This window comes from Nyctibius grandis, chromosome 5 (genome assembly GCF_013368605.1).
Source record: "Nyctibius grandis isolate bNycGra1 chromosome 5, bNycGra1.pri, whole genome shotgun sequence".
Lineage (NCBI taxonomy): Eukaryota > Metazoa > Chordata > Aves > Nyctibiiformes > Nyctibiidae > Nyctibius > Nyctibius grandis.
Window position 1 is genome coordinate 49,698,252 of NC_090662.1, and position 25,290 is coordinate 49,723,541.

Consider the following 25,290-nt stretch of genomic DNA (forward strand, 5'->3'; position numbering starts at 1 on the left):
ACAGGCAACAAGACTGTATAATCTCTGTCTTATACTTCTCTGAATTTAAGAACCTCTGTTGAAGAGTATGGAGGTAATGACGTGGCCTTCATTTGTGCCATACTAATGCTGACTGATTCTGTTATCTTTCTTGGGGGAAATCAGATCTCATAGAGCATATTGGTTTCAGAAACCTTAGGCCTTCTGCAATAAATTATATTGGAAATGTATTTTCACTTTCCACATGGATGTTTTTTTCTTAGGCTATTTCTGATTGTGTAAGACACAAATAGGATTTTCTTTAATTTTAAGCATGACTGCCTTTTGCAGTGATCTTTTCTTTAAAAAAGCGCAAATTAATTGTGGCTATCACTAACGTGACACACAGACGTTCTGGCTTTTAAGTAGATAAGTATCCGAAACTTCTCTCTCTCTCTCCTGCCCTCTGCTCTTCTTTTACTTCTTTTTATCCACAAGAACAGCAAGTAGCAACTTTTTCCCAAAGATGAAGTACGAAAGTGGTGTGAATTCCCTTGGTTTTAACAGCAACTGTACATACAATTTCATACTTCGCTTTGGCAGTTCTTTCATTAATAACCAAGGACTAGGATATTACACTTTACAGTGATTTTTAATGTTTTTAAACCTCCACATCTACTTTTTTTTTTGGACCAGTCGTACTTCTTTAGGCAGAACAGACAATGCCTTCATTTTTAGCCCACCAGACTAAACCAGGTTGAAGGAACTTCTGCACTTAAGAGTCTTCAATTATGGTTAAGATCAAACTATGAATTTGGGCTTTCTCAAACCTGGGCTTTCTCAAGCCTGAAATTTCATGAAGCTGAGGTGAGACGTGCTAATTGGAGCTATGAGGAAGCAATTGAGAAGCAGTGGTTTAAATGAGTGGAAAATCTAAATACTCATTAGAAATGTTCAAGGAGACAGACAAAAGGGCAGAAAAAAGGCATATATTCCCCAGAAGAATAATCTTCAGCAGTCTGCTTAAATAGCATTAGCTCCCTTTGTGATGCTTTAAACAGAAGTAACTATTGCACTGATAGTAAGATCTTGCTCACATTCTTTTTAACAGGTCTTGTGTAGCAGCAGACATTTGGCCATCACTTCACATTTAAAACTAGGGTCTATGTGACAAAAAGCACTACAGGCATGAATTCTGTAATGGACTTCTGCACTCTGTGGACTGGGCACAGAGGGGATGCATGACAACTACTCTGAGTACTCACTTACTTTAGAAGCCTGATGTGATGATCATGGAAATCTGCTGCTGCTCTGCCACAGCAGGAATATTCTGTGCATGCTTCCTTTGTGTCTCTAACACTGATCCATTATACACAGTAATATTGCCAATTGATCAGTTACGAATGCACAACTTGCTCAAATTACGCCAGCTCTCTCCTATATGTTCTAATACATGCATTTTAGACGACTACTTTAAACCCTGTTTTATGTGCACAACTTCTAACAAATGTAAGGTAAGCCTGGTAACTAAATACAGCTTTTTCTCATCTAATGCTGCTAGCTCAACGTTCCGATGATTGGAAATAACTTCAAAAGCTCCCAGGTTAGAAATGGAAAATTATCTGGGATTATCTTCCCAAAACCAAAAGGGTTATCCCTAAGGAATTTTATCAGGTTGCTAAAATATTCTGATTTGTTTGGCATAGCTGTTCCACATTGACATGCTCAAAGCTGTACTGTTGAAGCACACAGCTACAGTATGTGTTAGAACACCATTGCTCCCCATGTGGACAAGCAGAAGGCACTTACCTCTTGGGCGAGCAGTATACCAAATCAGCCTTCACAATTTTTCTTCCCACATCAAAGGGCAACAGGTGGGCAATGAATGGTAGTCAGAGAGCTCTGTTTCAGTTTTTGGCCTCTGAAACAGGGTTAAACTGGAATGATGGAGAGTAGGATAGCGAGACATCCATATCTGCTTATGATTCTGAGAATTGCGTTTACCTCAAATGAATTAACCTGGTTCTTTGTCTGATGCTGGGACAATGTAACTAGGTTCTGCCATTTGCTTATTAGAGGTAGCAAAGTCAGAATTTACGCCTAACTTTAAAGTTCTTCAAAGTAAGGAATAAATCATGTACTAGCTTCCAGAGTATCATGCCAGTTTACAGTGCTACATCAACTACTGCATTCACAGTAGAAGTCCTTGTCCAATAGTTTGTTAAGAAGACTTGACTTAGCATTTTTAGTTTTCAAGTTCTTTTAGCATCTCTGTTCAGCTGGTAAATGTTATTCTTTTAGATAGCTCAACTGAGGGAAAAGCAGGCTGTTATTGTCATGGTTTAACTCCAGCCAGCAACTAAGCCCCACACAGCTGCTCACTCACTACCCGCCCCCAGTGGGATGGAGGAGAGAATCGGAAGAATAAAAGTGGAAAAACTCAGGTTATAATAAGTTATAATAAGTGCACAGTTATAATAAGTGTATCAGGAAATCACAGAGAAATACCTTGTCAATCTCTTTATTCATAGGTTAAAATGTAATGCCATACAGTTCTCAGCAATGACTGACTGAAAAAAAAATATCTGCATAAAACAGAAGCAAAACTGAAGGAGACTAATTAAAAAAGCCATCTTGCTTCAACTTTTGAAACGATTACATACAGAATAATATACATATTTACATTACAAGTATATTATATAAATATAATATATATGTAATCTTGTAACCACAATAAATATCAAGGGTTTTTTTAGGCACACAGCATAGAAAAAAATGCAGAATCTGCACAATCCTTAAGATTCTTGGAGTGACTCACTCTTACATTGTTTTCACACCGAAAATATTTTACACAAAATATACAGCCACAGTTTATGCAGTCCCCAGTGAACAGGGAATCTTTCCTTGCCTTCCTGTAAGTCTACTCCTTGATTTTCTAATACTATTGCGCTATACAGCTATTACATAAGAAAATAGTTTGCAGGTTTGTTTTTTACTCAGCTAATAGCCTAAGTAATTATCAGTGCTAACAAAATAAGTACAGCATATCTACATAAGGTATATACAAGTGTTTGCCAAACACGGGTTTGGTGAACTACTTCTGAGCTCACTTTTAATACTGGGGAGTTAACCTGAAAGCAGAAAAAAAGGATTTTCAGTGATATTACCTCAGAAATATTTTAGCATTTGAGTGAGACCTGGGCTTCAGAGACAGAAAGCTTTAAATTTAGAAATTAATTAAAAAATCAAATTCTTGGCTATGCTGGCAGATGTAGGCTGCCATTGATTTTGAATGTATTCACTTCAGTGCAGATGAAAATCCAGGGAATTAATACAAAGGGAGTCTTCTCAACCTGTACGTACAGTCATGACATTTTAAAGACTGTTACTATGGAGCACCTGAGATCACACCCTAGTAAGTGAAGCTGACCACTTCTCGTAGGAGAGCTGTGATCAGTTAGAGAGGAACAAACAGCATTTTATTTTCTGAAGTTACAAATCAGACTCCGGCATATCAGGCATATCTGCCATTAGGTACCCAATACCATAACGTCCATTTGGAGCAGTGTCCAGAGTTGGCGATCCAGTCTGTTTTCGATATATATTCTTGCCAAAATTTGGAGATGGCACTTCACTTGGACTCTTCCCATGAATCAGACTTGTATCATCTCCCTCCAGATTAACAGGTTCCTTTATTATTCGGCCTCTTTTGTAGGATACAGATGCCAAACTACCAGAGCTGTCATCGATAAGGTTGCAACGGCGCACCATGAAGACTATTGGGACTGGCAGTATGGCCAACACCATCAGAGATATACAGACAATCATTCCCCATGCTGGATAGCTGTGGAACTCTTCTGTAGCCTGACCAACCCAAGAGAAAAACTATTAAAACATCTTTACTTTAAAAAGAGCAAACCTGCAGTCCTCACCAAGGCCCGCAGTTTTCAAATACGTACTTATCTTTTTGTCGCCTTGCACCCGCAATGTGGGCACGATTACAGATCTCAAATTTGAACAGTCATGGAAATGTAGGATTGCTGTCTTTGTGCCTGTGAGCAGGACCAAAACACTGTTCCAGAGTTTCTGAGATGCTCAGAGCACTCCAGCAGAACCCAAATCAAGATTTTCCCATTAGGCCTTCTGCTACATTTGTCTGTAGTTGTTCCCTGATCCTTTAAAGGATGTTCAGAACAGACAAGTGTGCAGCAGTATCTGTAACTGTGCCTGGAAAATAAGTCCTTGTTCTGTAGGCTAATAGCTGGTTTAGACAGGAACTGACTCAGATCACCCTGGGGAATTGTTCCACTTTGTATAAATTTCATGTAACCTATACTGCATTTACTGGGGCAGTGACTGCACCCCACACCTCTACTGCATCCATGAATGCACTGTCTCATTTTGCCTAGTAGCTCAACTAACATTTAATTTTATACACAGAAAGGAAGAGTAAGTAATTATGGTTAGTAATCTTAGGTATTTCTCTTTCTGTTTTTTGAGGGCAAGAATCTAACATAACAAGAGTGTTTTTCTGAGAATCCCAAGAAAGTAATAGTGGTTGTCTAGTTAGGGGCAGGCATCTACCTACAGTAAAGCTAACGTCTTCTATTTATACTTCACCTGTCTTTGCCGTTAATTTTTTCCCTGGCTAATTTGGACAATTATCCATTCAGAAGGGTCCCTGAGATTCATTTCTCTGACATTTTATTCTCCCCGTGTTTTGTACGACAAGCCTGTAGAAACAGCTGAGGGCTGATGAGCTTACAAGCCAGCAGAACACTTAGAGGAGTTACCTTGACTGAATCTCTTTATGGAGCCAACACACAGCACTGACTCTGCCATTCACACAGACAAGTTTTTTGCAAATCAAACATTCTTATCAGAGACAGTTTTTAATGCAGCTGTTACCTACAATGTGATATGTGTTCCAAAAGGGAAAAATTTATGACATGGCTAATCTCAATATTTAGCTCCACATTAAAAATTGATGTGATTATCTGAAATGATTTATTCAGTGTTATCAGCCAACTATTTTCTGCAGTAAAATAAAATTTAATGAAAGTGAACAACCTCTCCGACCCTTAAGAACTTCAACATACATCAACAAACTAAAACTCACAAAAAGCATAAAGAGATCATGTCAAGCAGTTATATTTTAAAGCAGAATTCCTCTAAAATTAAAATAATGCTTGTTTTTACATTAATGTTACCTGAGATAAAAAAAGCATGTCATTATTTATACTGATTTTGAATTTGTAATCACAAATTTTCCTCTTTTCATGTCCTCCTGAAATACTTCAGATATGATCATTATGATGGTGATGGCATCTGTAATATACATACCGTATCCTCAATCCAAGCATTGTAGCCAGGAGGACTTAATCCCATTTGGACAATGCTAGCTACCAGCAAACATAACAATACTAAAGGTGAAACATACTTCCACATATAGTAATAATACTGGCTTGGAGAAAACCCAAGCATATCCTTCAGATCCTCCATAAATCTGTAAAGGGAATAAAAGGTTATTGTTAGTGCGTACACTGAGATTTCAAGCACTATAATTGACACATAGTAACTAATTTGAGGGAACAGACACACTGAAAAAATGTACATACAGAACTGGCTGCAGTTTAGATTACCTGATGGGCTGAAAAATAAGAGCTTGTATTACTAGTTCAGAACACATGAACAGAAGGCATCACCACACAGTGCAGTGACTTAGTAAAACTGCTTGCTGGACTGTGCTGGAAAGATATTTAAACTCACTTTTCTTTTATAAGATTCTTTTTTACATCTTCTTATACTGTCTACTGGGTTGTTTACTGAGGCATGTGTCATCACTTTTGATGACATATAAAACCAGCACATCTTACAGATTCTGCAAAATTAGTTTCGAACCCATATGTGTGCTGCAGTGTAAAAAATGATTTTACACATAAGTTGTGGTTTGCATCATATAAGCCGCTGAAATAAAACTTTGTGAAGTTTTAAATCTGCCTCCTTGTGCCTCAAAATTGCAAGTTATGACCTGAACAAAACTCCTGTTTTTGTATTCTTGACAGAGGAGTACATGGTTCCAGAGTGAGCTGAAAAAGAGAGAATATTTTTAGAGTGAATTCTTTTGGAGTGTGCACAAGCACTGACTCTGTTTTAACTCTCTTCTGGTCCCGCTCCCTTTTGAAATGTGCATCTGAAAAAAGCTCTTATAGCAATAAACATGTTTTCAAGGCAGTTACACATGTGAAGCTACTGTCATATAAACTCTCAATAAGTTTTTTGAACTGCACAGTTTGGGATATTCTATCCTTTGTTTACACTGCAATGAAACACATTGCTAAAAAGAAGCAGAATTTACAACTGGTTTGTGCCCTCTATGGATAGCCTTCCCTTTCTGGGATCTCCAGTTCTTCATACAATTAAACATAAATCTATTATCTTAACTTTAAAGTCTTTCATCATCTCCATCCTAATTATCCTCTTTTAAAAGCTACCAAGCTCCTTCAGCACTGATTCCAGTGTTTATCTCCCACTTACATTTTCAAACAGGTATCTTCAGAATTATTGTCCCTCAGCTATGGGTGATGTATCCCATAAATACCCCTCATTCTATTTCAGCCACAGTTTTGTTTGCTGTGAGGTCTACACAAATTTTGACAGCAGCTGCTGTGCAAGGCCAGGGCTCATGATGTTAACCAGTAATATTTAATATTTTATGCGTTCTTGGCTACAGTGATCCACGTTGTCTTTTTTTCTATCCTTTGGCTGTAATCCCATTGGATGCAATGTGGGGTGTTTTTTTTTTCTATCTATCTGATCAAAGACAATGTGTCTAATAAGAAATATACATGAATCTTTCGCTACATGTATGACCCCTTGGTGCTACCACAACCAATGACAACCACAGGTGGTTGATCCTGGCAGCTTTTGCAAAGAAGAATGCTACGTGTCTGAAGAAAAATATTCTAGAGAAATACACAACAGAAGAAATATTAGGAATACTCCAGAGGGAGGTTCAGATGGCTGTTACGAACAAGATATTTGGCTGTTAACTGTTCACCACATCCTGTCAGAACCCCTTCTGAAAACATGAATCAACTGCACTCTGATTCAGAGGCGAAGTATTACCATATTTTAGCTATGCCTGAACACCAGCTTCCTCACAGGTAAGTTTCTGACTTTTGGCATGTCTACCTCCCTTCACAGTGGAACTCTACCTGACTGGACATTACCAACCTGATACCCAGGTCATCTGTTTCATCTTTTGTTTGCATGTGTAAAAACATCTACATGGTGTTCTCGTGTCTGTGTGATCAATTATAGGATTATACATGTGGCCCAAGTGGGAATTCTTCCCTAATGAGTAAGTAGACCAGGCACTATTTATATAGACCAGAAACAATGTCTGAAAACCATAAAATTAAATTTTCTTACTATAGTTTTATTTCATTATGACGAGGGACTAGCTGATTACTCATATCAAACAAGTGAAAAGTCAAATGAAAACCCACCCATTCTATGTCACCCTTTGCACACGCGCAGGAATCATAGATGTTTAAATTACTTCAACATGCTAGTATAGCATACTCTGCTTTATCTGTGGACGGCATGAGTTATTTTTGATACAAACTCTTCTATTCCTTAAGTGTGGCACACATTGATCGTGCTTAGTGAACACATTCTGGTGATTTTAGTCATAAGACTTAAAAAAAATTAGAGGGACTTGATGGTCTTTTCTCTTCAGCCACCACTGACAGAAGGTCACTTAACTTCACCGTCAACTGTGCTGCTTCCAAGTAAGTTTTGACCTCGTTCTTTGCTATCATTTCCTCTATTTCCTCTCTCACAACTAATGCAAAGAACAATGAATTGCTACAACACCCCAAACTAAATCTAGTTCATAAACTGAAACTTTCTTATTGTTACTGCCATTAGAGTTTGCTTTGTTCCTTTCTCAGGCTGCAGATCTGTTCAGAATACTCATCCTCATCTGCTGCTTAGACCATCTTTATTACTTGTTGAAATCCTTCTCTTGCTGTCTTTTTTCTATATAAATTCCTCATACTTGCATATCCAGCCTCCTTTCTAACTCTCTAATTTTGCCTCTTTTACTGCATTCTGCTCTCTTTGGATCTGTTGCAATCACTCTTCGGGTTTCACTACACTGTCCTGATGCAGTATATCTTCTCCAAATCTATTCTTAAAACCAGACTAGATACATGTCCAGATTGACCCACTTTCTACTTAATTGTATTTATGTGTATATCGCAAATACTCCACGCAATGTAATTAAAATAGTAATAATTATTGTAATGAATACTGTTAATATAGACAGGGAGATACATTTCCTTCACTTACTTGTCTATTCCATAAATTCGGGTGACTGCGATATTCTCCAAAATGACCACAATAAGCAGGGGCAGAGTAGCTGAGTAGTCATCAAACATCGTCACAAAATAATTTCCAGAGCGCTGCACAAAGATCAGGCCAATAAAAAATGCTACCGTGCAGCAGATGACTGGAATAAAGGACACAAATGTGAGCTGTAATTACAACAAAGTTCCACAGACAAAGAGGAAATAAAGAGAGTTTGAAACAGCAAAGACATACTTTAACGCATTATTTCATATAATCAAAGTTGGTAAGAGTTTCCGTTTTAAGGGGTCTCAATTTTAAGAATTCCCTACACAACAGAAAAGTTATGAAATTAGAATTACTGGAATTGCCATATTACAGCCATCCTGATTAAGCAGCAGAGATTAATCAAGTGAGTATTTCTCATTTAACTCAATGTGAATATATGGCTAAAATAAACAGAACTGGTAAGCTAAACATCATACATCATGTTACTTGGTCACTAGATCACTTTTTGGAATTTAGAAGTGAAAAGAACCAAATATCAGACTGATTCTAAAAAATAAAAAAGTTGAATAGGCTTCCCCCTAAAAGATAATTCACAGCATGAAGTTCCATTAGAATCTATCTATACGTATTTGTGCACTAAGCAACAACATTTCTGCCCCTTCTTTTGTTTAAGGACAACCCTAAATATATTTCTTGAATGCTTGATCTTGCATAATGAATCCCAGTATCATTTTTTCCTACTAAATTCAACGAGAATAGGACTGAATGCTTAAGCAGCCATAAAATAAGTCAAATCTCAATAAATCCATAGAATCATAGAATAGTTTGGGTTGGAAGGGACCTTTAAAGTTCATCTAATCCAACCCCCCTGCAGTGAGCAGAGACATCTTCAACTAGATCAGGTTGCTCAGAGCCCCATTCAAGCTGACCTTGAATGTTTCCAGGGATGGGGCATCTACCACCTCTCTGGGCAACCTGTTCCAGCTGTGTTCCAGACACACCCTGATTGTAAAAAATTTCTTCCTTACATCTGCTCTAAATCTACCCTCTTTTAGTTTAAAACCATTATCCCTTGTCCTATTGCAAGAGGCCCTGCTAAAAAGTTTGTCCCCATCTTTCTTATGGGCCCCTGTGCTGCTTTTGGCCGGGGTAGAGTTAATTTTCTTCACAGTAGCTACTATGGGGCTATGTTTTGGATATGTGCTGAAAACAGTGTTAATAATACAGTGATGTTTCCATTGTTGCTGAGCAGGGCTCAACACAGAGCCAAGGCCTTTCTGCTTCTCACATCACCCCACCAGTGAGTAGGCTGGGGGTGCACAAGAAGTTGGGAGGGGACACAGCTGGGACAGCTGACCCCAACTGACCGAAGGGATATTCCATACCATATGATGTCATGCTCAGCATATAAAGCTGGGGGAAGAAGAAGAAAGAGGGGGGACATTCGGAGTGATGGCGTTTGTCTTCCCAAGTAACGGTTACACGTGATGGAGCCCTGCTGTCCTGGAGATGGCTGAACACCTGCCTGCCCATGGGAAATAGTGAATGAATTCCTTGTTTTGCTTTGCTTGTGCACGCGGCTTTTGTTTTTCCTATTAAACTGTCTTTACCACAAACCACGAGTTTTCTCACTTTTACCCTTCCCATTCTCTCCCCCATCCCACTGAGAGGGAGTGAGTGAGCAGCTGCATGGTGCTTAGCTGCCAGCTGGGGTTAAACCACGACAGCCCTTTTTACGTACTTGAAGGCTGCAATAAGGTCTCCCCACAGCCTTCTCTTCTCCAGGCTGAACAACCCCAACTCTCTCAGCCTTTCTTCATAGGAGAGGTGTTCCATCCCTCTGATAATTTTTGTGGTCCTCATCCGGACCCGATCCAATGGGTCCATGTCTTTCCTGTGCTGATGGCTCCAGAGCTGGACGCAGTACTCCAGGTGGGGCCTCACGAGAGCCAAGTTGTATCACCTCCCTCGACTTGCTGGTCACGCTTCTTTTGATGCAGCCCAGTATACAGTTGGCCTTCTGGGCTGTGAGCACACATTGCTGGCTCATGTCCAGCTTTTCACCCACCAGTACCCCGAAAGTCTTTCTCCACAGGGCTGCTCTCAATCCATTCTTTCCCCAGCCTGTATTGATACTGGGGATTGCCCTGACCCACGTGCAGGACCTTGCACTTGCCTTGTTGAACCTCATGAGGTTCACATGGGCCCACTTCACCAGCTTGTCCAGGTCCCTCTGGATGGCATCCCATCCCTCAGGCATGTCAACCGCACCACTCTGCTTGGTGTCGTCTGCAAACTTGATGAGGGTGCACTTATCTATGTCATTGATGAAGATATTAAACGGTACTGGTCCCAATACGGAACCCTGCGGGACACCACTTGTCACCTATCTCCATCTGGACATTGAGCCGTTGACCACTACCCTCTGGATGTGACCATCCAACCAATTCCTCATCCACTGAACAGTCCACCCATCAAATCCATATCTCTCCAATTTAGAGAGAAGGATGTTGTGGGGGACCATGCCAAAGGCCTTATAGAAGTCCAGATGGATGACATCCGTAGCTTTTCCCTTGTCCACTGATGTAGTCACTTCATCATAGAAGGCTACTAGGTTGGTCAGGCAGGACTTGCCCTTGGTGAAGCCATGCTGGCTGTCTCAACTCACCTCCCTGTCCTCCATGTGCCTTAGCATGGCTTCCAGGGTTTGTTCCATGGTCTTCTTCCCAGGCATAGAGGTGAGGCTGACAGGTCAGTAATTAGCAGGGTCCTCCTTTCTACCCTTTTTAAAAATGGGTGCAATGGTTCCCTTTTTCCAGTCACCAGGGACTTCACCTGACTGCCATGACTTTTCAAATATCACGGAGAATGGCTTGGCAACTACATCAGCCAGTTCCCTCAGGAGTCTGGGATGCATCTCATCAGGCCCCACAGACTTACGCATATTCAAGGTTCCTCAGGTGGTCACAAACCTGATCTTCTCTTACAGTGGGAGGGACTTCACTCCCCCAGTCCCCGCCTTGTGGTCCATCCACTTGAGAGGTGTGGAAAGAGTGGTTGCCAGTGAAGACTGAGGCAAAAGTTGTTGAGTACCTCAGCCTTCACCTTGTCCGTGGGTACCAGTTTGCCAGTCTTGCCCATCAGGCAAGGTACGCTTTCTTTGACCTTCCTTTCTGGCTGACCTGTAGAAGCCCTTCTTATTATTCTTTGCATCCCTTGCAAAGTGCAGCTCCATCTGCGCCTTGGCCTTCCTGACCCCATCCCTACACAACCAGGCAGCACCCCTATCCTCTTCGCAGGACACCTGTCCCTGCTTCCACTGCCTGTGCATTTTCTTCTTGCCCTTTAGTTTGACAAGCAGGTCTCGACTCAGCCATGCTGGTCTCTTGCCTTCCTTGCCTGATTGCTTACACCTGGGGATCAAGAGCTCTTGCAGTCTATGGAACACATCCTTAAAGATCTGCCAGCTCTGTTCTGCTCCCTTGTCCCTGAGGGCAGTTTCCCAGGGGGTCTTATTGATTAACTCCTTGAACAGCTGGAAGTTTGCTGTCCCAAAATTCAGGATCCTGTCCTTACTCTTTGCCTGACCCGTATCCTTCAGGACTGCGAACACTCCACCAGTGTGTGATCACTGCAGCCTATATTGCCTCCCGTCTTGATGTCACCGATTAACTCACTTGCGTTGGTGACTATCCGGTCCAGTATCGTATCCCCTCTGGTAGGGCTGTCTATTACCTGTTTAAGAAGTTGTCCTCAATGCACTCCAGGAGTTGCCTACAGCTTGCCGTGCTACTTTTTCAGCAAATGTAGGGGTGGTTGAAGTCACCCAGCAGGATTAGAGCCTGTGAGCACGATGCCTCCTATAGCTGGAGTAAGAAGGCTTCGTCAACAGGCTCCCCTTGATTGGGTGGCCTGTAGTAGATACCAACCACAAGGTTCCCTTTGTTGCCTCAGTCTCTTAATTCTTACCCAGAAGCTTGCAATCTGCTCATGGCTATTCTTCAGAGACAGCTCTTCGTGTAGAGGGCAACGCCTCCACCCCTCCTTCCTTGCCTGTCCCTTCTGAACAGCCTGCAGCCATCAACAGCCACACTCCAGTCATGGGATTCATCCCACCAAGTTTCAGTAACCGCAACTAGGTTGTAGCTTTCTAGCAACACGGTAGCTTCCGACTCCTGTTTGTTGCCCATGCTGCATGATTGGTGTAGAGGCACTTCAGCTGGGCTGTCGGCCGTATGACCTTTTTAGAGGAACACCCCTTAATTCCTTTGAGACATTTCACTGGTGTTTCCCTGTTGGCTCCTATTACCTCAGGAGCCCCTGGCCTATTTCCATAGGACTTAAAGTGTGCTCCAGTGTAGCCAGCACATCTCAGAGCAACAGGCTGAAGGCCCTCACTAGCATTGTGAAATCAATTGTAGGTTGAGCACCACTAAGACTGATTCTCCCACTTGAAGTGCCCTTTTTTTTTCACCACTGGGAACTTAGGCTAAGAATACACCTAAGCAGTCTAAAATTAAGTGAAATTAATCCGGGCCAAAATATAAAAATATCCTTACAGAATATACCCATTGCATAAATCCCAGATAATCAACTAGTACTGATTATAGTAGTGAAAGGAAGACAATGACACTTTTTTAAATACTGTGGTAGAAGACCAATGACTTCTTTTAACCTTGTAGGAATTATTATTATAATGACTTTCAGAGAATAGAAATTTATAGAATTAAAGAGATGATTACAAATCTATGTGAACTCCTAATGCAAGATAACAAAACCAAAAGATCACAGATAAAATCTCAACCTGAGTTTCATTTATTACTGACCCTGAGAAAAGAATTAGACCACCAGAATCATGTGTATATGAATTTAGAAAACCTTGCTATTCTGTGATCTCCCATGGTATCTTACCGTTGCACCCCAAAAATACGCATCTTTAGTTGTAAACGAAGGCTCTGGTAGGTATACTTATCATAAGTCAGCACATACACATGAAAACTCCGATTTGGAAATACTTCAACACAAAATAACTTAAAGCATATGAATTGTTTTCCCTGAACTCAAATGGGACTGAACTGGAACCACAGTGCAAAATGTTATAAATGTGCTCACACTTCCGTAAAAATTGAAGATTTGGGGTTTTTAAGCACAAACTCTAGTGCAGGCATAATCCTTTGTTAAATCTCACCAATACTGCCTGAAGTATAGCCCAGGCATTTCAATTTTATAAAAGTTAATTATAAAAACACCACATCAAGTTGTAATCCTTTGAGTATAACTGAGTTTAGCAAAAATCATGCATGCATACTACTCAAAAAAATTACAAGAGAAAGGCAGTTCTTGAATATTCCTTTATCTTAATAGGGGTTTTTGTCAAACACTCTAACAAGGAATTACTGTAAAATGCTCCATTACTCCAGCATAATGACTATATATCATAGTATTTGCATATATACTTAGGAATAACAGCTAATTTCCAAACACCACACTGGTGTTCAGTAAGAATTTAAGAGCCAATTAAAAAAAAAAAACAAAACCAAACCCAAAAACAAACAAACAAAAAAAAAACAAAACCAAAAAAAAAACCACTAAACATGTTCAATAGGTTAGGACTTCTGAAAAATCAGTTGATTTATCTTTATGAAGGATTTTATTCTTAAATCTAGCAAAGGAAAAAAATACATGCTTTCTGTTAAATATTACTTGTTACCTAAGTAAGGTAAGGAAAGCAGTCAGGAAAGAGCGGTAGTCTGCTGCATCAGGGGTTAATTCTTATAAAATATATTATTATTTCCTTCATAGACTTAGATAAAGTTAAAGCAGCTTATTATATTTTTTTATTTTCTCTCTCTCCTGTCACAGGTATTGATATGAAATCCAAATTTGTGCGTAACACATCAAGTCCCTTGCAGCTGTCCTGAAGATTCAGAAACCTAACTTTCACATTTTATGCTGATGTTCTGTCTCAAAAAGAGAAATTGCTACAAGATCAACAGAGCTACATGAACAGGCTACACCTCAAATAACTTTGGGCATTTAAATAATAATAAAAAAAAACAAACACCAAACAACTAGACATCTTCTTTAAGACCCTTTCCACATTCAACAGGGAAAAATATGTTCCTGTGGAGAGTAACTGTACTGATTTTTAACATAATAAACATTTCATCATAAATTAAGATTTCATTTGGCCTACTTAGGAATAGTTTTCAGTAATTTGCAATTTATTTTCATCCTTTCCTTTTCCTTTGTTTCCCTGATGTGTGACATAGGCTGGAATGGAAACTATTCTGCAAGAGCTCAGAAGGACTGACCATACAGAAATTTGTAAGAGAAATCCTCCATTAAAATTTAAAGTTCTAGGATGCTCCTGCTCTTGTAGCATTCAGGAAAAGGTTCTACTTACAGATATTAATGTGCCTGTGCATGGAAGTACAGTCTGGAATACAGTGATTTACTGCTCTGTAAAATGTCAGCACTGAAAACTTTAATGTCAAAAAACTTCATACTCTCAAAAAAATTTTTAGCTTACTGCTCTAGTGAGAAAAGAAAGTTTGTGCAACTCACCAGTAAGAATTTCTTTCCTGACTTTGAAGGTATCAACAATGGGTGTGATGATGCCTTCAATGGTTCCAAACATACTCCCAAGTCCCAAATTTACCAACATGAGGAAGAACATAACTGACCAGAAGGGAGAAGCAGGGAAGTGGGTCATTGCTTCTGTAAAGGCAATAAAAGCTAAACCAGTTCCTTGAACCGCCTGTCAGTGAGAAAAAAAAAACATGTTATTATTCACGGACAGGTTTTTTTTTTTCCTAGTGTGACAGTCTGACTTCTTGTTCATGCAATGTCATTGATTAAATCTTGAAGTTAGAGTGGGAAGCTGCTATCTAATACGTGATTCTTCCAAACCTGCAAACTTGATACTATTTACTGAAATATTGGATTTGGGTAAGAATCTGTAAGTTGATTGATAATAACAACACACTTCTTCCTCTCTTTCATTGATAATTTTGCATGAGAGCTATTATACAGGACAGCTACAAAATACACTCTGTTCTCTCCAGTAATTGTATAAAGGACTTAATTTCTATACCTATTTGTTTCAAATTTAAATGGCAGGAACAGTATAGGAACTTTTAATGTCTAAGTCATCAATTTGACATTTTAGCTTCAGATATTGGTGCAACTACATAGAGGTCAGTGTTTAAAACTGAAAGTCCCTCTGAAAAAGCTAGAAAAATATCTCTTCTTTTACAGATCTGGCTTACTCTAAATATTTCAAAAGAGGATGATACTCATTAAGCAATTACATGACAAGTAAACAATAGCTTTTTTACTTTCTAGTGAAGTAGTATTTATATTTAATAGTTGTATCTTAACATTAGAAGACATCAGTTTGAGATGTTGAATAGGTACACCTCTGTTTAGTCTTTGGAAAAATCCTCACGCTCAACTCTTCCAAAAAACAGAACTTTAAAACCTCCTGAGGAAGCAACATAATGATCAAAGTATATTACAAATCAGTGAAGACTATATTAACACATCGAACCCAAAGGTCCTCAGGTGAGCTGGAATGCAACCCTGCACAGAATCATGTTTTCATACGGATCTCTATAGGTGCACTGCTCATAGGTACACTGTACAGAAACTCTATGTAAGTATACTTCACAGTTTATTTCAGGCTTACAAATATTAATTTGCTCATAATCTCTGTATTTAAGACTTACTTATTACTCTCACCTTGTTAAGTTCATCTTCAATTTGACAAGACTTCAGACCAAGAGAATCAAACTCTTCTTCTTTAACTTTCTGAATAATGTCATAAACTAAATTGTAATCTTCTGCTGTAATGCTTGAGAAATTGATATGATGTGGGATCATATCCTGGCTCAGATTCCCTATTTTCAAAAGTTTTAAAATCCTCTCTGAATTTCTGTAAAACACAATAAAACAGAGAAATCAGACTCAATGATCTGTGTTAATTCATAAATGAAATATACCATAAAAATAATAAAAAAGAAATGGATATTCATACTGGATAACACATTTTTCATTTATGATATTGGCTTTGAAGCCCAGAACTGCAAACACCACCAAAGTTGCCAGCACAGAAGTGAAAAAATTGATGAAGGACACCAGTACAGCATCAAAATGGCAGTTGTTGTCTCTCTTGTTGTAGCTTGAAAACGCAATGACTCCACCAAATCCAAGCCCTAAGGCAAAGAACACCTGAGTAGCAGCTTCTCTCCAGACCTTGGGCTCCAGCATTATTTCAAGCTGTTTGAAATTAGATATAATATATGTCAGCTATAAAATGCATTTCTATTATATGAAAATACAACAGCAAAAAAAAACCAGGAAGACAACAGACATCATAAAATGCTAACACTCCACTACAAATGTATTTTAATTATGATAAAATGAAAGCTGAATGTGACACCCAAAGCTTTGCAAACCTATGGGCCAGATTTTCTATTTATTTTTTATGATATAATCATTAAAGAGAAATATGCTATATAGTATGTTCCCAACAATGAGACACTAGCGGAGCTATATGATAACTGAAATAGCAGCTAGTCATACCAAGGAATAAGAGAGAACAGCCACCTTTTTTTTTTTTTTTTTTTTTTTTTTTTTTTTTTTTACAGTATTTACTTTTTTTTTTACAGTATATGTATTGACAGTTGTTAGAATTAAGATGTATTTTGGGATGATCAACCCTCTTATAAATGCAATAAGTATGTTGAAAGTTGCTTAGTTGTTACTTTTCAAAAAAAAAAAAGTGACCATGAGATACACATGCTTATACAGAATTCTATTACGCGCAAATATGTAAAGCAAAATGCAACATATGAAATAAACGCTGGCCACCACAATCTGTACAGTCCACATGTCAAACCTCCCTTAAGCCAGGTGCCTTGAACTTACCCTAAGTTAAAAGGGTCATGTATTTGAGGGACAACTAAGTCTTTTATAAAAAAATTGAATTATATTGCTCTGATGACCATACTTGAAGAAATAGCTTTGTTACAAAGTTATGAGTCATCATCTATCTCAGATTCTTATAGATACTGAATCATAAAAAAGAAGTACATGTGAGATTTAAACATTAGATTTTGCCAAGTTGATTCAGGGCCTCTGTTCATTTAACAGTGAAAGACCTTACATCTGTGCATGCGATATTTTTATTTTATTTTAAACCCTATGCTCATCGAAAACAGTAAAACTAAAAAGCATAGATGCCAGCACCATCAGACTGACTACCTTACTCTGAGGTGAAAAAAAAAAAATTGGCTATTGTTATGATAACATTTTGAAAAATTTTTCAGTTTCCCATAAAGCTATAATATTTATTATAGATAGGTAGCAGATATCTTCTTTATTCATTTATATATAGCTAAAATACAATATAGATGAAAAAAAAGTGCTTATGACAATAAACTCGTTCCAACTTACAATTTTTGTTATAATTACAGTGCACAAGTAGCTACTGCGAGTTCAAGCTGCCGGTCTCACACGTCTTGCCGGAGCTTTTCCACTAGAGGGAGCTCGAGGAATAGGCTTAATTTTACCAAATCTGTAAATGGTTTTCAGTACCGAAACACCTCGCTTTCTGCAATCTGTCATTTGGTATCATCAAAGGTAGTACGTTCTCAGATATACATTGCCTTTCAAAATAAGCTTGTAATCGATTTGCTATTATAAGATATTTTCTGTGAAATTTTGGGGGGTCTGTATTCAAGCTTCATACAGTCCTACGGTTTCACTTCAGTGGGCTTTTCCTACACCTTTCTTTAGGTTTTTGATTAAAGTTATTATTTAGAATTTCTGCTTTGTTCATCAGCCATGCCAGAGAAATTCTCCTCTTCTTCATTAGCCCTGTGCTTTCACACCTGCACCAATGTGTGCCAGTCCTCTGCTGTGCTGACACAGCTGTTCTGTGGGAATACGTTGTGATCATCTGGGATCAAAATGCAGCCGTTTGCTGAACTGGTCGAGGCTGAAAAGATGTTTCCCCCTCCCCACTCATGTCTATCTACCTGGATTATTTTCAGCCTATCTCAGTTCAGCAGTCCTTTTTTACAGTCTGCCTGCCCAAATTAACTGTTAGCACAATGGACCGAAAGGAAACAACAGGTGGGGAAGTCTGAATTCCCTTAGGTAGTTTCATACGAACCTACAGCCCAAATTAGTGCTTAAGTACAGAAACAATCAGAGATTATAATTAATATACTTTTGAAGGTTTATATTCACATATATTGTATGTGACATACAGGCTTCCTAATCTCAAATTTACACCACAACTTAAATTTTGAGATACAGAACTGGAAATCAGTAGAAGAAATTAAAAACAATTTTTCTTTCAAGATCGTTTAGCTGAACACTTAAAACAATTGTATAATTAAGTGAAAATGTAACTATAAAGTAAGCATCAGCTGCAACTTATTTTAGTTCTAACTCATGAAAGATGAAACAGCGAAGAGGTGTTGGTATTTCAGGGGAGTTTTAATGTTTACTTTCCCTCAGTACCTAGGCGTACTTCTCTAGTTAAAGAAAGGATTAACACTGGTTGAGAAACCAAGTTCGAACTTCAAGAGGTCTGTATTCCATCTCTGCTACAGACTTCCTCTTCATCAGTAAGCATTACATTTCCCTGTTCCTCAGATTTCTTAAATTTGCCTGAGCTGCCTACAACTTCCTGCAGAACCACGACCCACTAAAGCAGTGACAGCAAGCAAAGCGGAGCATGACTGCATATCACAATGCAAGAAATAACAATGTGATGGCTAACAAAGGTCATTTTTACAGGATGATAGTTCTCCACAGACTCAAAACACCTGGAATCAAAACAACTGACAACACCCTGTCATCTGGCATTAGCCACTATGTGCATTGATTTTAATCATATTATTTGGCTTTCATTTTTGAAACATCAGTCCTGTTCTGCTCAACTGTATTATGAAATTTCATAATACAATATGCAGCCCAGCATTATGCATTCCTGAGTATGGCTCTGACTACTCAAACATACTGTTCTGTAGTATAGATAGTTACAAGCATTTGAGAAGGGTGTGAGTAGAATTTAGATCTTCAGGCTAAACAATGATTCGTAACATCCCTTTTCACCTCTGTAGTTCTAATATCTAAAGTTCTGTAAGACACATTCCCAGTAAAAATGTTGACAGTAAAAAATGTATGCTTAGACCTGCTGCTATCTTCGCATGACAACCGTAAGAAACGTGCTAAGGAAAGCTAATGGTGAGTACTTATGCTACTTTAGTAGTAAAAACAGGTCTCCTTTACTTTGGGCTACTATGCAAACCACATTAATTTATTTCTGAAAAGGAACAAATTAATTCTGTAAAGTCAAGACAGCATTCACAGTAAGGCATTTCACTGTGACATCCCAGAACTAGGCATTTCAATCCTAGAGAATGGCAAGATTTAAGATTCACTTCTCTTTTCAGTATTTGGAGCTTTCTAAACATCCTGAATCCTGCAAATAGCATTTTCAGTTGCTTAGCTTTGTAAAGGCGTCTAATTCTGAGAACCCTTCACCTAAGGGAGGTAACTCTACACAGACCCTTGGAACACTTAGAGCTTTGGACCTTAGGGCTTGATATTGTGCCACTGAGGTCAACAATAATTTTTCAATTTAACCAAACAGAAATATGGCCAAATGTTCTATGAAGACAATAAGCTTAAATAAGAGCATTCATAAATGGTCAAATTGCCACCAAAACTTTAATACACTGCAAACAGAAATTAAGCACATACCTTAGGTGTGAACATGTGGCGAATTCCATCCACTGACCCATTAAGGAGCAGTCCTCTGATCAGAAAGCATAAAAGTACCACATAAGGAAAAAGGGAACTAAAATACATGATCTGAAAAACATTAAGAAGACATTTAACATGACATTCATGGACTTTATTTTCAACAGCTTCATTCACTACTCAGTATCTTTTGGATATATGATTGAGTTGATGATCATATGCTCTAAGAAATATGCAGAATGTTTCCCATTCCCCTTGTCTCTGCAGAAGAAAGCAAAATCACATGACTGTAAAATAAATTCTGTACTGTATTAAAATAATACAGTTGCCTTTGTGTTGACTAACTGATAACAAACTGCTGGGCTTCCTGGGAAATTCAGTGTGAGTTCAGTGAGACAATGACGAGAAGGACAGAAGTAGACTGTTTTAGAAATGCTTCACTTCACAAAGGCACTTTGATTCAAGTACATAGTACGGTAAAGATACACAGCATGAACAGAAGTTCATTCTTTCTTCAGAAGGAGAGAAGACAAGAGTCAATGGAAAGTACACAATCAACGGATTCAAATCACTAAGCAATGCTTACTGCCAAAACAAACAAAAAAAAAGTAATGAAATATGATCTTGCATTCTCCGTCATTGAAAAGCAAGTCTATTCTGTACTTTAAAGTTTAGTAAAATGATTCTCTCGCTAAACTTGCTAGTTGTTTCTTTAACTGAAATACACTAAAGAGGTCACAGAAATTTCCACCTCCGTGCCAAAGTTTTTAATAGCACAGAATTTTGCTATTAGAACAGCTTATTTTTCATCTGAAAATCCCACTGATATCAACAGAGCTAGCAAATCATTCACTAGCTAATCCAGCTGGCTGCATGGAAAGGAAAGAAAAGGTGACGTACTCAGATGCAAAGGGATGGTTAGACATTAGTCAAAGGAAACTTCAGAATCCTGAAAAGTAGCTGTGTTAATGACAAGCATGGATACCAATGACAGTAACAATAAAAAGGAAATTGGTAAGGCATTTTGAGGACCTGGGTGCACTGCAATCATACTGTGAGTATACATGGAAACCTAATTCCTTAGACATTCATAAACACACAGACTTATGCTGCACAAAAAAGCTGAGGTACAGTTACTCGCAACAGTTATGCTGATGAGAACAGAAACTATTCTTCTTCAGATCTCAATTCCACTGAATTACTACAATTCCCAGTAAAATTACTACTGTTTTAATGCTTAACTACTAACATTCCTCTACTTGAGGTTACAGAAATACTGGGGTGAGTCACAGCTTCTAACCTGCTCCTACAGATTTTATGAGAGAGTAAACAGAGGGTGTGGTGAGCAAGAATGTCGTGGAATGTTTCAAAGTAAAACACTGTCATTTAGGTAAACAGTATACTCACTTTGCCTGAAGACTGAATGCCTTTGATCATGGCTAGGCATACCATGACCCATGCTGCCAGCAAGCAGATAGTCATCTTCCAATTTAAACCCCTGCTCTCTGACAGAGAGCTGGAAATATTCAGCGCTTCTCTGTACCAGTAATAAGTGGTTGCAGAACTTTTTTCACACTCTGGCTCCACAACTGTCAAGAGATGTTAGCGAGTAAAGAACGGGTTCAGGACAGAAGTATCTTCCCAGCATTTCATAACAATGTTTTACCAATTCTCAGTATTTGTAATTGTGCCACCATCAGTTACTGAGAAACTAAACTCACAAAGAGTCTTAAGACATTGTCTTAAAGAACTGACTGCTATCAGTGAAAAGTTATGGGTGTATCTTTTTAAAACACCTTTTTGGAACAACATATTCCTCTGCATATGGTCAATCTGAGTCCTAGGCAGAATTTACTTACACTAAATACTAAATAGTAGGCAGGCCTAGATGAAGATACACATTCCATTTATCACACATAAGATTAGATTACCTACACATGATACTGTGATTTATATACTATGAAAAGTATCTCTCAGAAATTGAACACAACTTTGAAAATACACAGAAAACAAATTCTCAGTTGTGTCTGCTTTGGTGACACTAAAATCAACAGGCACTTAATTACTATTATAAACGATAAAATAACATGATACAAAAGTAATGAGAAAAGGAAAAAATGGCTCCTACACAGCTATGTCAAATGGAAGTTACTATGTGTATTCCAGAAGTGATTTTTTGATTATAGTGTAATTCTGCTTTACTCACATTACCGAACAGTTAAAGAAATTGTATGTATCTAGACATATAACACAGATAAATAGAAAGAATTCTTCAAAGAAAATAGTTACTTAACTTTTTTATAAATTATTTGTATCTGAGAATCAATCACATCTCTAAGCTAGGTACTGAGTCAAGGTTAATTAATGAAAATGAAAAAATACACTAATTTTAAGAAACCTAACACAGGTGTCAGATCTTCACTGAAAGAACTGCCAAAAATGACAGGATGTTATCAAATATAACACTTTTCTGTGTTTAAGCTTAGTTCAGATGACCTCTGCTTAAGTTAGGCTGACACACTGTATCTTAATATTTAGGCAGGATAAGAGTATATAAACAGACAAACACTGTGGCTCCATTAATGGACAACAGCTTGTGAAATACAGTCAATTTGACTGTGTGCCAGCATTCACATATACTGATTATTTCTAACAACTGAAGCAAGCAACTCTGGCAAAGACACTATAAAAATTTACAACTTCTCAAATGTCTCTGGTAATGTTCTTTAATAAAGGGGTAAAAAAACACAAAAGGTAATTAAAGGAAATTTAAGATCTGAAATAAAAAGAAATTAAAAGAAATATTTCATATTTCAAGAGCAAGAATAACGCAAAGTGTGTAACTATTACAAGATAACCAAAACCAAGGGATAAGGAACTTTTAATGCTGTTGTAGAATATGTCCATTTGAGACCATCTCATTATAGCAACAAACCAATGACCAGTTATCTAATTTCTATTAGTTTACAAAGCAAACAATGCTTCTTTTATCACATGCATTTCATTGATGTTTACAATTTTCCATTTTCTGCTTTGTTAGTAATGCAACAGTTTTTGCTTTGTCGCCAGGAAATATCCTACTAATTGAAATGTAGAAATATCCTTCCACCTTTGTTTTTCACCAAGAAAGCATAAAAACCAGTATCAAAATCAGAAAAAAATTAATTAGAATTTTTTTTTTCTGAAACACTGAATAGCACTCTCCTAATTTCACTACTCTTTAAAATGCTGTTGACAGTAATGTTGCTTTCCAAATACAGTATATTTATCTCAGATTAGGTTTCTTTGTTGTATTTTTTCCAAGTATTATAACGTGACATCTTATTAAGATGCAAAACCAGCTTTGCAGATAACACTTTTTCTCACAAATATCTCTTTGAATTGTATTTTTTCTCCTTTTTGTTTGAAAACCTGAGATTTTATATATTTTATATGATTTTTAATAACATTAATACAGACTTACAGGTATGAGATGTATTTTTAACTAAAGGGCACTGGTCCCATGGTAATGGATGCTGAAAAGACTGGGAAAAGTAAAAGAGACTCCATCCAATAATAACATTGTAGTACAGGGCCACAAAGAAACATACCTATAAAAAAAGAGATATATCAAAAAAATTACATTTATTAACTACATCTAAAAAAAAAAAATTCCCTACTGAACTTCTGCATATTTCTGCACATCAGCCACTAAAACTAATTTTAATTAAAATAAGTCAGAATAAGAACTGAATGGCTTGCCCCATTAAAGCACCTGACATTTTCTAAATTTTCACTTTTCTCTGTATTTATCGTGTAACACCTATATTTTTACAGGCTTTTTTTCTCCAGAAGACTACTCTGTTGCCTAGTTCCTAATTTCAAAAGAAACACAAAATACAACTTGTGTTTTATAGACACATCTGTATTTTTTTAATGTACTATTTTAAGTTTTAAGATCTTTCAAAACATTGTCAACTGACCTGGAAGCCCAGCTACAAATCAGTGGCCTTTTCCTGCAGCAAACCAGTAAGTCTAAATCACATAGACGGAAAGCAAACCACACAATTAATGTTAAAAACTTACTACGCAGCTTGCAAATCCAATTCCTCCAAGTCTGGGGCTGATATAATTCCACACACCAATGCTCCCTCGGCGGATCCTCTGCCCCACAGCAAGCTCCAAGAAAAAGAGTGGAATCCCTATTATCAGTAGCAAGATTAAGTATGGCACAAGATATGCACCTATGAAAGGAGCAAAGTATAAATCAGAGTGAGAGGGAGAAGAATCAGAACTTGACACAACAAATGTGAAACCTTCTCATAACTTTGAGTTTGAATTAGTGTCATTTACTGCAAAGCTTTTTTGATCACATGCAAAGACTAATTTTACCTGAAACTTGGCTATACATCTTATAAGATATGAAAATCCCAGAGAATTTCAAAGCACTGTAGTAACATTTTGAGGCAAACCTTACTGAGTTACCACCTAATCTACTTGTTTGCTTGTGTGAAATTTTGGGCATTTGATCAAACTTTTTAGAGATACACTGATGCAATCAGGATCTGAATCAACATTTCTTAAAAAACTCTAAACTTTGACTTGTAACAGAGCATCAAGACTGAATTTATAAAAGAAATACCGAACAAACATACTGTGCATACAATATCCTGAATTTCATCCAGTCTTAAGCAGTTTTGGATGACCATCCTGGTCATTTCTCCACGTGCACCTCAGATGTTCAGAAAGAGGATTTCACAATGTACAGAATACTAATTCTATTCAGCTAAGCAAAAAAAAAAACCTGTTATCAGCCCATTTCTACGAGGATCCAGACAGAGACTAGAGACATGAGGTGGAAATGAAATGGAGTATTGTAGATCCAGATCTTGCAGTACTCACAAACTCTCCTTAAAGACATATTTGAAAATGTAACTGTTACTTCACTGTTAGGCATGTATATGTAAAACAATTCCTTTTTTCTAGGTCTTATTTCCAGGAAATGGTCATATACAATTCTAACTTCAGGATCTATCTCCATTTATTTCAGTAAGACTAATTGCAAGCAAACATATTCATACACTAAGTGCACTGACGAGTTCAGAGCCTAACTTCCTCCTTGCTGTTGCAGAGTGTTTAGGACTAGAGCTAACAAAACATTTAGGCATCAGCAATTAGCAGTGTGGCACCTAGTTTTCAAAGGCATGG

At 37.8% G+C, this 25,290-nt stretch overlaps 1 protein-coding gene across 1 annotated transcript in view; it reads right to left on the bottom strand.

The window, feature by feature from the left end:
* Positions 1 to 3,450: 3,450 nt before the first annotated feature.
* The window catches only part of SLC6A15 (solute carrier family 6 member 15), a 30,035-nt gene continuing 8,195 nt past the window's right edge, over positions 3,451 to 25,290 (bottom strand). The window contains exons 2-11 of the mRNA XM_068401202.1: positions 24,169 to 24,326; positions 23,567 to 23,693; positions 21,511 to 21,692; positions 20,104 to 20,214; positions 16,361 to 16,602; positions 16,066 to 16,258; positions 14,890 to 15,082; positions 8,317 to 8,476; positions 5,302 to 5,464; positions 3,451 to 3,822 (exon numbers count right to left, since the gene is read on the bottom strand). Coding sequence (XP_068257303.1) covers positions 3,451 to 3,822; positions 5,302 to 5,464; positions 8,317 to 8,476; positions 14,890 to 15,082; positions 16,066 to 16,258; positions 16,361 to 16,602; positions 20,104 to 20,214; positions 21,511 to 21,692; positions 23,567 to 23,693; positions 24,169 to 24,326 — 1,901 coding nt within the window. The remainder of the gene's footprint in view (positions 3,823 to 5,301; positions 5,465 to 8,316; positions 8,477 to 14,889; positions 15,083 to 16,065; positions 16,259 to 16,360; positions 16,603 to 20,103; positions 20,215 to 21,510; positions 21,693 to 23,566; positions 23,694 to 24,168; positions 24,327 to 25,290) is intronic.